Source organism: Oncorhynchus kisutch, linkage group LG15 (genome assembly GCF_002021735.2).
Source record: "Oncorhynchus kisutch isolate 150728-3 linkage group LG15, Okis_V2, whole genome shotgun sequence".
NCBI classification, from domain to species: Eukaryota; Metazoa; Chordata; class Actinopteri; order Salmoniformes; family Salmonidae; genus Oncorhynchus; species Oncorhynchus kisutch.
Window position 1 is genome coordinate 24,210,441 of NC_034188.2, and position 12,240 is coordinate 24,222,680.

At 42.5% G+C, this 12,240-nt stretch overlaps 1 protein-coding gene across 2 annotated transcripts in view; it reads left to right on the forward strand.

Annotated features, from left to right (window-relative positions):
• htr4 (5-hydroxytryptamine receptor 4) overlaps positions 1-12,240 on the forward strand; it is a 125,715-nt gene that overhangs the window by 80,919 nt on the left and 32,556 nt on the right. For both annotated transcript variants that reach the window (XM_031789880.1, XM_031789881.1), the window contains 2 exons: positions 1,178-1,331; positions 7,115-7,683. In XM_031789880.1, coding sequence (XP_031645740.1) covers positions 1,178-1,331; positions 7,115-7,683 — 723 coding nt within the window. The remainder of the gene's footprint in view (positions 1-1,177; positions 1,332-7,114; positions 7,684-12,240) is intronic.

Sequence of the window (12,240 nt, forward strand, 5' to 3'; positions counted from 1 at the left end):
CAATGGGCTGTGGTACAGTGATACAGACTGCAATGAGCTGTGGTACCGTGATACAGGGTGCAATGGGCTGTGGTACAGTGATACAGGATGCAATGGGCTGCAATAGGTGGGAATAGGCTGTGATACAGGCTGCAATGGGCTACAGTAGGCTGCCCCAGTCTTGCCATGAGAAATCACGGTGTGATGAACCCATTCCAGGAATGTAACACCGAGGCCAGGGGAAAGCGACTACATTGGGGATGTCCGTTCTGGAAGAGAGGGAAATTAGTGTTCTCCCTTTGACAACGACCATAGGAGTTGGCAAGATAGAACAGATCTGAGACCAGGCTATGCAGAGAGGGAGAGGTTTACCACTTTATAACCATTGTGTATCAAAGCTGACATGACAACCTGGGGACCAATAGCTACCACCGGGCAGCCATCGCCGTGATCCTGTTGACTATTCATGTGATGTTTCAGCTAATCCCCATCCATTGTGGAGGATTGCCTGTGTCATTTTACACAGTGAAATGGTGTCGGCGTACGCAAGAAATGATCGATATCAAGGTTTTTTTGTTTAGTGGAATAGGAATTAATTGAACTGTCAAACGTCAACGATCAGTTAAATACCACTCAGAAAGCAATCCCGTCGACAATGAGAGCTTCGACCTGGTTGCTGTGTGTTCACGTTGCCATAGTAACCTGAAGTCCCTGAAAGAGGAAGAGCAAGTCAAGTGAGGCCTCTGGGACATTAACCTCTCAAGCTCCACAGACAGAGGGTTCAGCCAAGTCAAGTAGCAATTTGTGACTGATGCCATTTCAGGGATTTTTTTGCCCGTTGTAAATAATTTAATGATCATGAAAAGTACACTAATATCACTTTCCCAGAAAAGAGGTAGAGATGTTTGATGTTGAAAATGTCCAAGATTAAGCAAATCTCTCAGCTACGCTCTGAACATGATAAGCACAGCTTTAAAAAGATCTCAGATAGCAACATCAAACCCTTTGAGATCACAAATATACCTTTTATCTCTGTTTCTCACAAGGATCATGTGGTTTTAACAAGGTGTCAATTTCAGGTGCAAGATACACTTGTTGACCCGGATTTTGTCCACTGAATGAAAAGCTTGCATTAAATATAATCATATCTATTTCCGATATAGAATCTTCCTTAGAAGTGTATCCTCTTCATCTCTAGGTACTATGCCATCTGCTGCCAGCCGCTGGTCTACAGGAAGAAGATGACATCACTGAGAGTGGCTCTAATGTTAGGAGGATGCTGGGTAATACCCACCTTTATATCCTTTCTACCCATTATGCAAGGATGGAACAGTATTGGAATAGACCATTTGGTGAGTTAAAACTATTTTCTGTTTTTATGTGTGTATACACTGCGAATATTTGACAAACCATGCAGTAAAACAAGGTCAAATTAAACGTGTTGTTTTGACTGTGCTACCTATATTGTAACTAATTCCATATGATGTCAAGGACACCTTCACACAACCAAAAGGGTTTTAGTGAAGATCTGGTCCATGCGCTATAGGGCACATGCTACCTGTTTCAGAGGGTCACCTCCCAGCAGACTGAGATTGAATCTGTGTCTAGGATATGATACTGAAGCAGTAAAGCCCACCTCCCACTGCTGCTCATTGAAAACAATGGTTGAAGCAGTAAAGCCCACCTCCCACTGCTGCTCATATGAAAACAATGGTTGAAGCAGTAAAGCCCACCTCCCACTGCTGCTCATTGAAAACAATGGTTGAAGCAGTAAAGCCCACCTCCCACTGCTGCTCATATGAAAACAATGGTTGAAGCAGTAAAGCCCACCTCTCACTGCTGCTCATATGAAAACAATGGTTGAAGCAGTAAAGCCCACCTCCCACTGCTGCTCATTGAAAACAATGGTTGAAGCAGTAAAGCCCACCTCCCACTGCTGCTCATTGAAAACAATGGTTGAAGAAGTAAAGCCCACCTCCCACTGCTGCTCATATGAAAACAATGGTTGAAGCAGTAAAGCCCACCTCCCACTGCTGCTCATTGAAAACAATGGTTGAAGCAGTAAAGCCCACCTCCCACTGCTGCTCATTGAAAACAATGGTTGAAGCAGTAAAGCCCACCTCCCACTGCTGCTCATATGAAAACAATGGTTGAAACAGTAAAGCCCACCTCCCACTGCTGCTCATATGAAAACAATGGTTGAAGCAGTAAAGCCCACCTCCCACTGCTGCTCATATGAAAACAATGGTTGAAGCAGTAAAGCCCACCTCCCGCTGCTGCTCATATGAAAACAATGGTTGAAGCAGTAAAGCCCACCTCCCGCTATTGCTCATATGAAAACAATGGTTGAAGCAGTAAAGCCCACCTCCTGCTACTGCTCATATGAAAACAATGGTTGAAGAAGTAAAGCCCACCTCCCACTGCTGCTCATATGAAAACAATGGTTGAAACAGTAAAGCCCACCTCCCGCTGCTGCTCATATGAAAACAATGGTTGAAACAGTAAAGCCCACCTCCCGCTGCTGCTCATATGAAAACAATGGTTGAAACAGTAAAGCCCACCTCCTGCTACTGCTCATATGAAAACAATGGCTGGAAGTGAAAGCTCAATGAAAGGCATTGGAGGACTGATACTGTGTGATGATTATGCTCAAATGAAACAACAGGGAGTCTGAATCGAAATGTCAGACCCAATTCTAATGTACCAACCCAAAACAAAGGGACAGGGGGAGAGGGTGATGTAATGAAAAGTATTGGTCGAGATGGGGTAACCCTGTCTATGTCTATCATAATCATGAACTAGGGAATGGGATGAATATATTTAAAAACAGAACAACACAGACCCTGAAAAACTGGTTTTGTTAGATTTGTTTAAATGGAGGACATCTCTTTCTAATAATACTGTTCAGGTATGAACTGTGATTTGACTCCAGAAGGTAAGGTTATGTCATAAAGTTTAGTTTAATAATCATATTATTTGGTCCGTTGTTGAGTATTTACATCAGGGATTGGCAACCTACCCCCTTTTGAAGGCCCTCGGATCACCCCCCCCAAAAAATAATTACTCGCTGCACCTACTGTAACATCTGCTAATGTTTGTGCGACCAATAAACTTTGATTCACATTTTTGAATACAGCACGTCTCTGATCTTGTCAATATCAAAGGATTTTATTTCATCATAATAGTACATTACAGTATATATCGTACTTTATATGTTTCTACTATACAGACATACATTTTCATTATGTAGTTCTCAAAATATGTAGTAGATAAACCAATATGCATCTAAAATTTGTTGGCTTTAAATGACGAGCAGATTATAAAGGCTTTATATAGCGTTCAGACAGAACATACATGTGTTACAAATGATCTGTAACCATATGACATGCTTTATATAGCGTTCAGACAGAACATACATGTGTTACAAATGATCTGTAACCATATGACATGCTTTATATAGCGTTCAGACAGAACATACATGTGTTACAAATGATCTGTAACCATATGACATGCTTTATATAGCGTTCAGACAGAACATACATGTGTTACAAATGATCTGTAACCATATGACATGCTTTATAAAGGGTAGATTTTCCATATTCACAACATTACTTAAACCACATCGGGGGCGACTTTTGAAGTCTGTTTAGTGTAGTTGCCATTTAATTCAGTGCACATGCTCTCAATGTTGTTTGATTAGAGGTTTTTCTGTAGCACAGTAAGAGGAATTGGTGATTGTGTATTCCATATACAATGATTTGAATTTGATATAGACTTGGTCTTTTACCAAATATGGCTATCTTCTGTATACTGTAAAATACGTTTTGATATCTTTAGTGTTAGAGAAAATGTGCATGTTTTATAAAGGTCTCTCTTGATCAAAACTTCTGCCCCCATCGCTGTGAACGTCTCAAGGAGCTTTAGCTTGGCTTCCTCATCTCATATTAATCTTGTCCATCTATGAAAAACAGATAGTGTTTCGATTATATGTATATATTTTTATATATATAGTACAATAGGGATGAAACGATTGTCCCCTGATGCACTACGATGTAAGTAATGCAGGCATGCGCTGTCACGTTCCTCTCCTTGTTCGGGTGGTGTTCGGCGGTCGACGTCACCGGTCTTCTAGCCCTCGCCGATCCATTTTTCATTTTCCATTTGTTTTGCCTTGTTTTCCCACACACCTGGTTTTCATTCCCTCGTTACGTGTTGTGTATTGAACCCTCTGTTCCCCCCATGTCTTTGTGTGGTATTGTTTGTTGTAAGTGCTTGTGCACATTTATGGTCTGGTGCGCGTCGGGTTTTGTACCCGTTCTTTATTATTCTGGATGCCGGTGGTTATATATATGTATAGTAAACTGCTCCGGTTATTACCCAGTTCTGCTCTCCAGCGTCTGACTTCACTGCCACCAGATACACACCGCTTACATGCGCTTTGTTAGTGGTTGTGATGTAGGGTTGAGGCAGGAGGTGATGGACAGTGGGAGCAGATTAAATGGTAGGAGGGACATTCCAGCTTCAAGTGGTTTCAGATTTCAAATCCTACGTCACACAGGCAAAACATTTGTAGATTTCGATCTACGGTGTCCACAGATCGATTTATAAGCAAAATAGTTGGTTAGAACCAGTACCAGAACCACGCAGATCCCCTAAACAGGGGACTTTACATCTAAGAGATTGTTAACAAAAGAGAAGAGAATCATATCAAAGTAATGCGAGCGTTGCATTGTAAAAGGCAGTTACTTAATATGAACATGTATTGCAATGTGAAATATGTATTTCCAGATGAAACACTGATTAATCTTGGTGAAAAAGTGATTTTATATGATTTTGTGTTGTACTTTTACGCTGCTGCTACTCTGTTTATTATCTATGCATAGTCACTTTACCCCTACCTACACATACATATTACCTCAATTACTTCGACCAACCGTACCCCTGCACATTGACTCGGTACTGTAACCCCGTGTATATAGCCTTAGTTATTGTTATTTTATTGTGCAACTCATTTTAAAATAGTTATTTAGTAAATATTTGTTTTACACTTATTTTTCTTAAAACTGCATTGTTGATTAAGGCCTTGTAAGTAAGCATTTCACTGTCTGTTCTACACCTGTTGTATGTGACGAATACAATTTGATTTGATGTGCTTAGAGTTTTCACAACTGCCCCTTGGATGATCTGTTTTGAGTTGTGCACTAAGAGTTGTGAAAATGTACCACATAGTTGTGAACATGTACCACATGGTTGTGAACATGTACCCCATAGTTGTGAACATGTACCACATAGTTGTGAACATGTACTGCATGGTTGTGAACATGTACCACATACGTGTGAATGTGTACTACATAGTTGTGAACATGTACAATGTAGTTGTGAACATGTACCACGCAGTTGTAAGCATGTGCCACATAGTTGTGAACATGTACCACATAGTTGTGAACATGTACCACATCGTTGTGAACATGTACCACATAGTTGTGAACATGTACCACACAGGTGTGAACATGTACCACCTAGCTGTGAACATGTACCACATATATGTGAACATGTACCATGCCATTGTGAACATGTTCCGCATAGTTGTGAACATGTAGCACATGGTTGTGAACATGTACCACATAATTGTGAACATGTACCACATAGTTGTGAACATATAGTTGTGAACATGCACCATACAGTTGTGAACATGTACCACATAGTTGTGAACATGTACCGCATAGTTGTAAACATGTACCACATAGTTGTGAACATGTGCCATGCCATTGTGAACGTGTCCCGCATAGTTGTGAACATATAGCACATGGTTGTGAACATGTAGCACATGGTTGTGAACATGTACCACATAAGTGTGAACATGTACCACATAGTTGTGAACATATAGTTGTGAACATGCACCATACAGTTGTGAACATGTACCACACAGTTGTAAGCATGTACCACACAGTTGTAAACATGTACCACATAGTTGTGGACATGTACCACACAGTTGTGAACATTGCACCAAAGTGATAAAACTATAATCAATCAATCGTTCATTCATGTCATACGAGTCATTCATGCCTTTGAAAGAGGGACTCAGCTAAATGACGTTGCCACGAGCAGCACCGCAGATATTGAGATGAGTGAGATACAAGACTTCGCTCTCACACAGTCACACACAGTATCTGCGCATGTACACGAGCCAGGGAACCAAAACAGCAGAGGAGTTGAGCCTCACGCTTCAACGCTCTTAGTTGTTGTGAAAATTGACCCTCTATAATGTTCACTTTCTGCATCTACGTCATATCGCTGAGTATTCCTTCAAATACAAACAAGCATTTTATTTTGAAATGAAATAACAAAGGGAGCCTTGAATAATTAAACAATAAATAAAGAATTAGCTTTTCTGCCAAACACCTATTTGAATAATCGTTCAAAAGCCTGGTGATTTGAATACGTGTTTGATTAGTAAAACATTTGGATCAGTTATGGGTCTACTTTTGATAGTTTACAAGATCCAGCAAGGCACATTAGCAGGGCAGTCATACGCTGTGCGTACTGTATATATGCAGTGCGTATACCTATCAATCGTAGACTAGTGGAATTTATTTTCTCCAGAGTAGAGACAGGTATGACCTGAGGTGGCCAGAGATTCTGGCAGGGTGCCGGTGGAGGACAGTGATTAATGATCTGTTTCAAAGCCCCCGTCTTCCCCACTCTGGACCTAGTCGCTACTTTCAGGAAATAGCATTGATGGAAGTTTGGTTTTGCACCATTCATCATTGCTCTCCTAGATACGTTTAAGGGTTTAGAAAATCTACTTGATGAACAGGAGTCTACAGGACTCCATTGTAAATGGTAGAAAACCCTGACAAGCTCAGTCCTCTTACCATAGACATAATTAATTGACAACATTTTTCACTGAACTGTATTGATCTGATTCATATAAACTTGCCATGTCATATACTTATTCTCTGAATGATTACTGTTCTGTGTCCGTGAAACTAATGTTTCATGAACTGACACATTAACCATGTGTTTTTTCTTCTTCTGTGATGTGTCTCTGTGTGTGTGTGTGTGTGTGTGTGTGTGTGTCTCTGTGTCTCTGTGGTGGTGGTGGTGGTGTTACCACATCTCAACCCCTTGGTAGATAGAGGAACGGAAGTTCAGCGGTGACGCAGTCAACGCGACGGCTTGTGTCTTCATGGTCAACAAGCCCTACGCTCTGACGTGTTCCGTGGTGGCCTTCTACATCCCACTGGGGTTGATGGTGCTGGCCTACCAGCGCATCTATGTGACTGCACGGGAGCACGCACGCCAAATCAGTATGCTGCAACGGGCGGGGGCCGCCTCGGCAGACAGCGCCGACCACCAGCGAAACCACCGCATGCGTACAGAGACCAAGGCGGCCAAGACTCTGTGCATCATCATGGGCTGTTTCTGCCTGTGCTGGGCCCCTTTTTTTATCACCAATGTGGTGGACCCCTTTATAAACTACACAGTGCCGGGCCAGCTGTGGGCAGCATGCCTGTGGCTGGGCTACATTAACTCCATGCTTAATCCCATTCTCTATGCCTTCCTGAACAAGTCCTTCCGCCGTGCCTTCCTCATCATCCTCTGCTGTGGGAGAAAGCGTTACAGCGCCAGGCGGCCATCCACACTGGGGCCGGGGCCCCCCTGCTCGGCCACACAGATCAACGGCTCCACCCATGTGCTCAAGTAAGTGTCTACTTCCTCCTCACCTACCTGAGAGCCCTTCACTAACTCTCTACAGCCCACAGATACTCTTCAGATGGTGTTGGCGGCAGCTTGAGATTTTATTATTAATATATTGAATGGGTTCTTAGGCAGGGGAGACATGGATCAAGTCCATGTGCATGAACTGTAGCCTACATGACCACCATGCAGCTGCCTTAACATTCCCACCATGTTCCTGGATCTGAGGACTGATGAGACATATTAGTTTACACAGATGACCATCTACAAAGACTGTTTGCTTTGCTGTGAGACTTGGTGAGCCAGAGACTTGCAGTAGTACATCAAGCAGCCGGCTTATTACATTTCAGCCACCCACCCAACTGTCCAATTTTAGAATTCTCAGACTATAATGGAATAAAAACTGTATTGCTCTGTCCACTCAATGCATAATTAATGTATCCCCTTGGCTGTTCTAGAGGTTAGACCTGATGTATGTTACATGGCTATTATAGGGTCACTAGAGGTTAGACCTGATGTACGCTACATGGCTATTATAGGGTCACTAGAGGTTGGACCTGATGTATGTTACATGGCTATTATAGGGTCACTAGAGGTTAAACCTGATGTATGTTACATGGCTATTATAGGGTCACTAGAGGTTAGACCTGATGTATGTTACATGGCTATTATAGGGTCACTAGAGGTTAGACCTGATGTATGTTACATGGCTATTATAGGGTCACTAGAGGTTAGACCTGATGTATGCTACATGGCTATTATAGGGTCACTAGAGGTTGGACCTGATGTATGTTACATGGCTATTATAGGGTCACTAGAGGTTAGACCTGATGTATGTTACATGGCTATTATAGGGTCACTAGAGGTTGGACCTGATGTATGTTACATGGCTATTATAGGGTCACTAGAGGTTAGACCTGATGTATGTTACATGGCTATTATAGGGTCACTAGAGGTTAGACCTGATGTATGTTACATGGCTATTATAGGGTCACTAGAGGTTAGACCTGATGTATGCTACATGGCTATTATAGGGTCAGTAGAGGTTGGACCTGATGTATGTTACATGGCTATTATAGGGTCACTAGAGGTTAGACCTGATGTTTGTTACATGGCTATTATAGGGTCACTAGAGGTTAGACCTGATGTATGTTACATGGCTATTATAGGGTCACTAGAGGTTGGACCTGATGTATGTTACATGGCTATTATAGGGTCACTAGAGGTTAGACCTGATGTTTGTTACATGGCTATTATAGGGTCACTAGAGGTTAGACCTGATGTATGTTACATGGCTATTATAGGGTCACTAGAGGCTAGACCTGATGTATGTTACATGGCTATTATAGGGTCACTAGAGGTTGGACCTGATGTATGCTACATGGCTATTATAGGGTCACTAGAGGTTGGACCTGATGTATGCTACATGGCTATTATAGGGTCACTAGAGGTTAGACCTGATGTATGCTACATGGCTATTATAGGGTCACTAGAGTTTGGACCTGATGTATGTTACATGGCTATTATAGGGTCACTAGAGGTTAAACCTGATGTATGTTACATGGCTATTATAGGGTCACTAGAGGTTGGACCTGATGTATGCTACATGGCTATTATAGGGTCACTAGAGGTTGGACCTGATGTATGCTACATGGCTATTATAGGGTCACTAGAGGTTGGACCTGATGTATGCTACATGGCTATTATAGGGTCACTAGAGGTTAGACCTGATGTATGCTACATGGCTATTATAGGGTCACTAGAGGTTAGACCTGATGTATGCTACATGGCTATTATAGGGTCACTAGAGGTTGGACCTGATGTATGTTACATGGCTATTATAGGGTCACTAGAGGTTAAACCTGATGTATGTTACATGGCTATTATAGGGTCACTAGAGGTTGGACCTGATGTATGCTACATGGCTATTATAGGGTCACTAGAGGTTGGACCTGATGTATGCTACATGGCTATTATAGGGTCACTAGAGGTTGGACCTGATGTATGCTACATGGCTATTATAGGGTCACTAGAGGTTAGACCTGATGTATGCTACATGGCTATTATAGGGTCACTAGAGGTTAGACCTGATGTATGCTACATGGCTATTATAGGGTCACTAGAGGTTGGACCTGATGTATGTTACATGGCTATTATAGGGTCACTAGAGGTTAGACCTGATGTATGCTACATGGCTATTATAGGGTCACTAGAGGTTAGACCTGATGTATGTTACATGGCTATTATAGGGTCACTAGACATTGGACCTGATGTACAGTACCAGTCAAAACGTTTGGACACACCTACTCATTCAAAGGTTTATCTTTATTTGTATAATTTTCTACATTGTTGAATAATAGTGAAGACATCACAACTATAAAATAACACATATGGAATCAGGTAGTAGCAACAACAAAAAAAAATATATAAATATATTTATATTATATTTGAGATTCTTCAAAGTAGCCACCCTTTGCCTTGATGACAGTTTTAGCACACTCTTGGCATTCTCTCAACCAGCTTCAACTGGAATGCTTTTCCAACATTCTTGAAGGAGTTCCCACATATGCTGAGCACTTGTTGGCTGCTTTTCTTTCACTCTGCGGTTCAACTCATCCCAAACCATCTCAATTGGGTTGGGTTGAGGTCGGGTGATTGTTGAGGCCAGGTCATCTGATGCAGCACTCCATCATTCTCCTTCTTTGTCAAATAGCCGTTACACAACCTGTGAGGTATTTTGTCCCATTGTCCTGTTGAAAAACAAATGATAGTCCCACTAAGCGCAAACCAGATGGGATGTAAGTATCACCGAGCACCCCCACACCATCACACCTCCTCCTCCATGCTTCAATGTGGGAACAAAACATGCAGAGGTCATACATTCACCTACTCTGAGTCTCACAAAGACACAGCGGTTGGAACCAAAAATCTCAAATTTGGACTCATCAGACCAAAAGACAGATTTCCACCGGTTTAATGTCCATTGCTCGTCTTTCTTTTTCTTATCGGTGTCCTTTAGTAGTGGTTTCTTTGCAGCAATTCGACCATGAAGGCCTGATTCATGCAGTCTCCTCAGTTGATGTTGAGATGTGTCTGTTATTGAACTCTGAAGCATTTATTTGGGCTGCAATTTCTGAGGCTGGTAACTCCAATGAACTTATCCTCTGCAGCAGAGGTAACTCTGGTTCTTCCTTTCCTGTGGTGGTCCTCATGAGAGCCAGTTTCATTACAGCGCTTGATGGTTTTTGCAACTGCACTTGAGGAAACTTTCAAAGTTCTGGAACTTCAAACTGGCTACTGTATACCACCCCTACCTTGTCACAACACAACTGATTGGCTCAAATGCATTAAGAAGGAAAAACATTCCACAAATTCTATAAGGAGGGAGGGGGGGGGCGGGTATTAGCCAATACAAACGCACTGAGTAACAGATTCCCTACATGGAACAACAGATAGGTGTAAGGTTCTGTATTTATTTTCTTAGTCAACCTTGTGTTCTGTTTGGTTGTGTTCTTGAATGTAGCCCTGTCTCTGTGTGTTCTTGAACATAGCCCTGTCTTTCATTTTTGTTCATTGATTTCACCTGTGTTAGTTACTCACCTGGTCTCATCAGCTCCTTATTTAGTTCAGTTCATTCTGTTTGTGCCTTTGTGAGGTATTGTTCATTTTGACTCTACTAAGCCTTTTCCTAGCTCATTTGTCAGAACCAGTTATAGCCTTCAGTCCTAGTTTTGATTCACCTGCCTGTTTGCCTACCTGTGTATGACCATTGCCTGCCTGTGACCACGATTCCTGCCTTCTGTGAAGGCAAAATAAACACCTGCCTATCCCTACTCCTCCAATGCCAGGAATTGTAACCCATAGCACTCCTTCATTTATATTCATGCCTGGAAAATATGATGGTTCACCTGGGAAATGTCAGGGATTGTCAGGGATTTCTGATGCAATGCAGCAAATACATTGAGCACAACCCCACTAACTTCGCCGCCGACAAGAGCAGGGTGGATTTTGTTGCGTCTCAACTCACAGGCAAAGCCCTGGATTGGGCCACCGCCATTTGGACTGCCAACAGCACAGAACTCGGATCTGTCACCCATTTCCACACCCTCATCAAAGGGGTATTCGATCACTCTCCTTCCGGTCGTCCTATTGGAGACCTCTTAGAACTATAACAAGGATGCAATTCAGCTGCCCGAAGAGCTCTACCACCCAGGAATGCGACACCTTCTCTTTCCGTGATCCCTTCCTAGTCTTTCAGAGCCATGTAGTTGGGCCATGCACCTCTCCCATGTATCGAACGTCAATGGCGGATCCAAGAAGGGCTCTGCCTATACTGTGGAGAGAAAGATCATCTTCTCAGCCATTGCCCTGTTCGTCCCCAACGGAGAGTTGAGAAGGGTCCCTCCGCTGCCATGCAGGTAGGCGTGTCCTTATTTCTAAATATCTCCCAGAATAAATTGTCCATCCCAGTATTGATAACCGTGAAGGGGGTTACTAAGTGCATAGAGCGCTTGATAGATTCGGGAGCAGCAGGTAATAATATCGATCACCAGCTAGTAC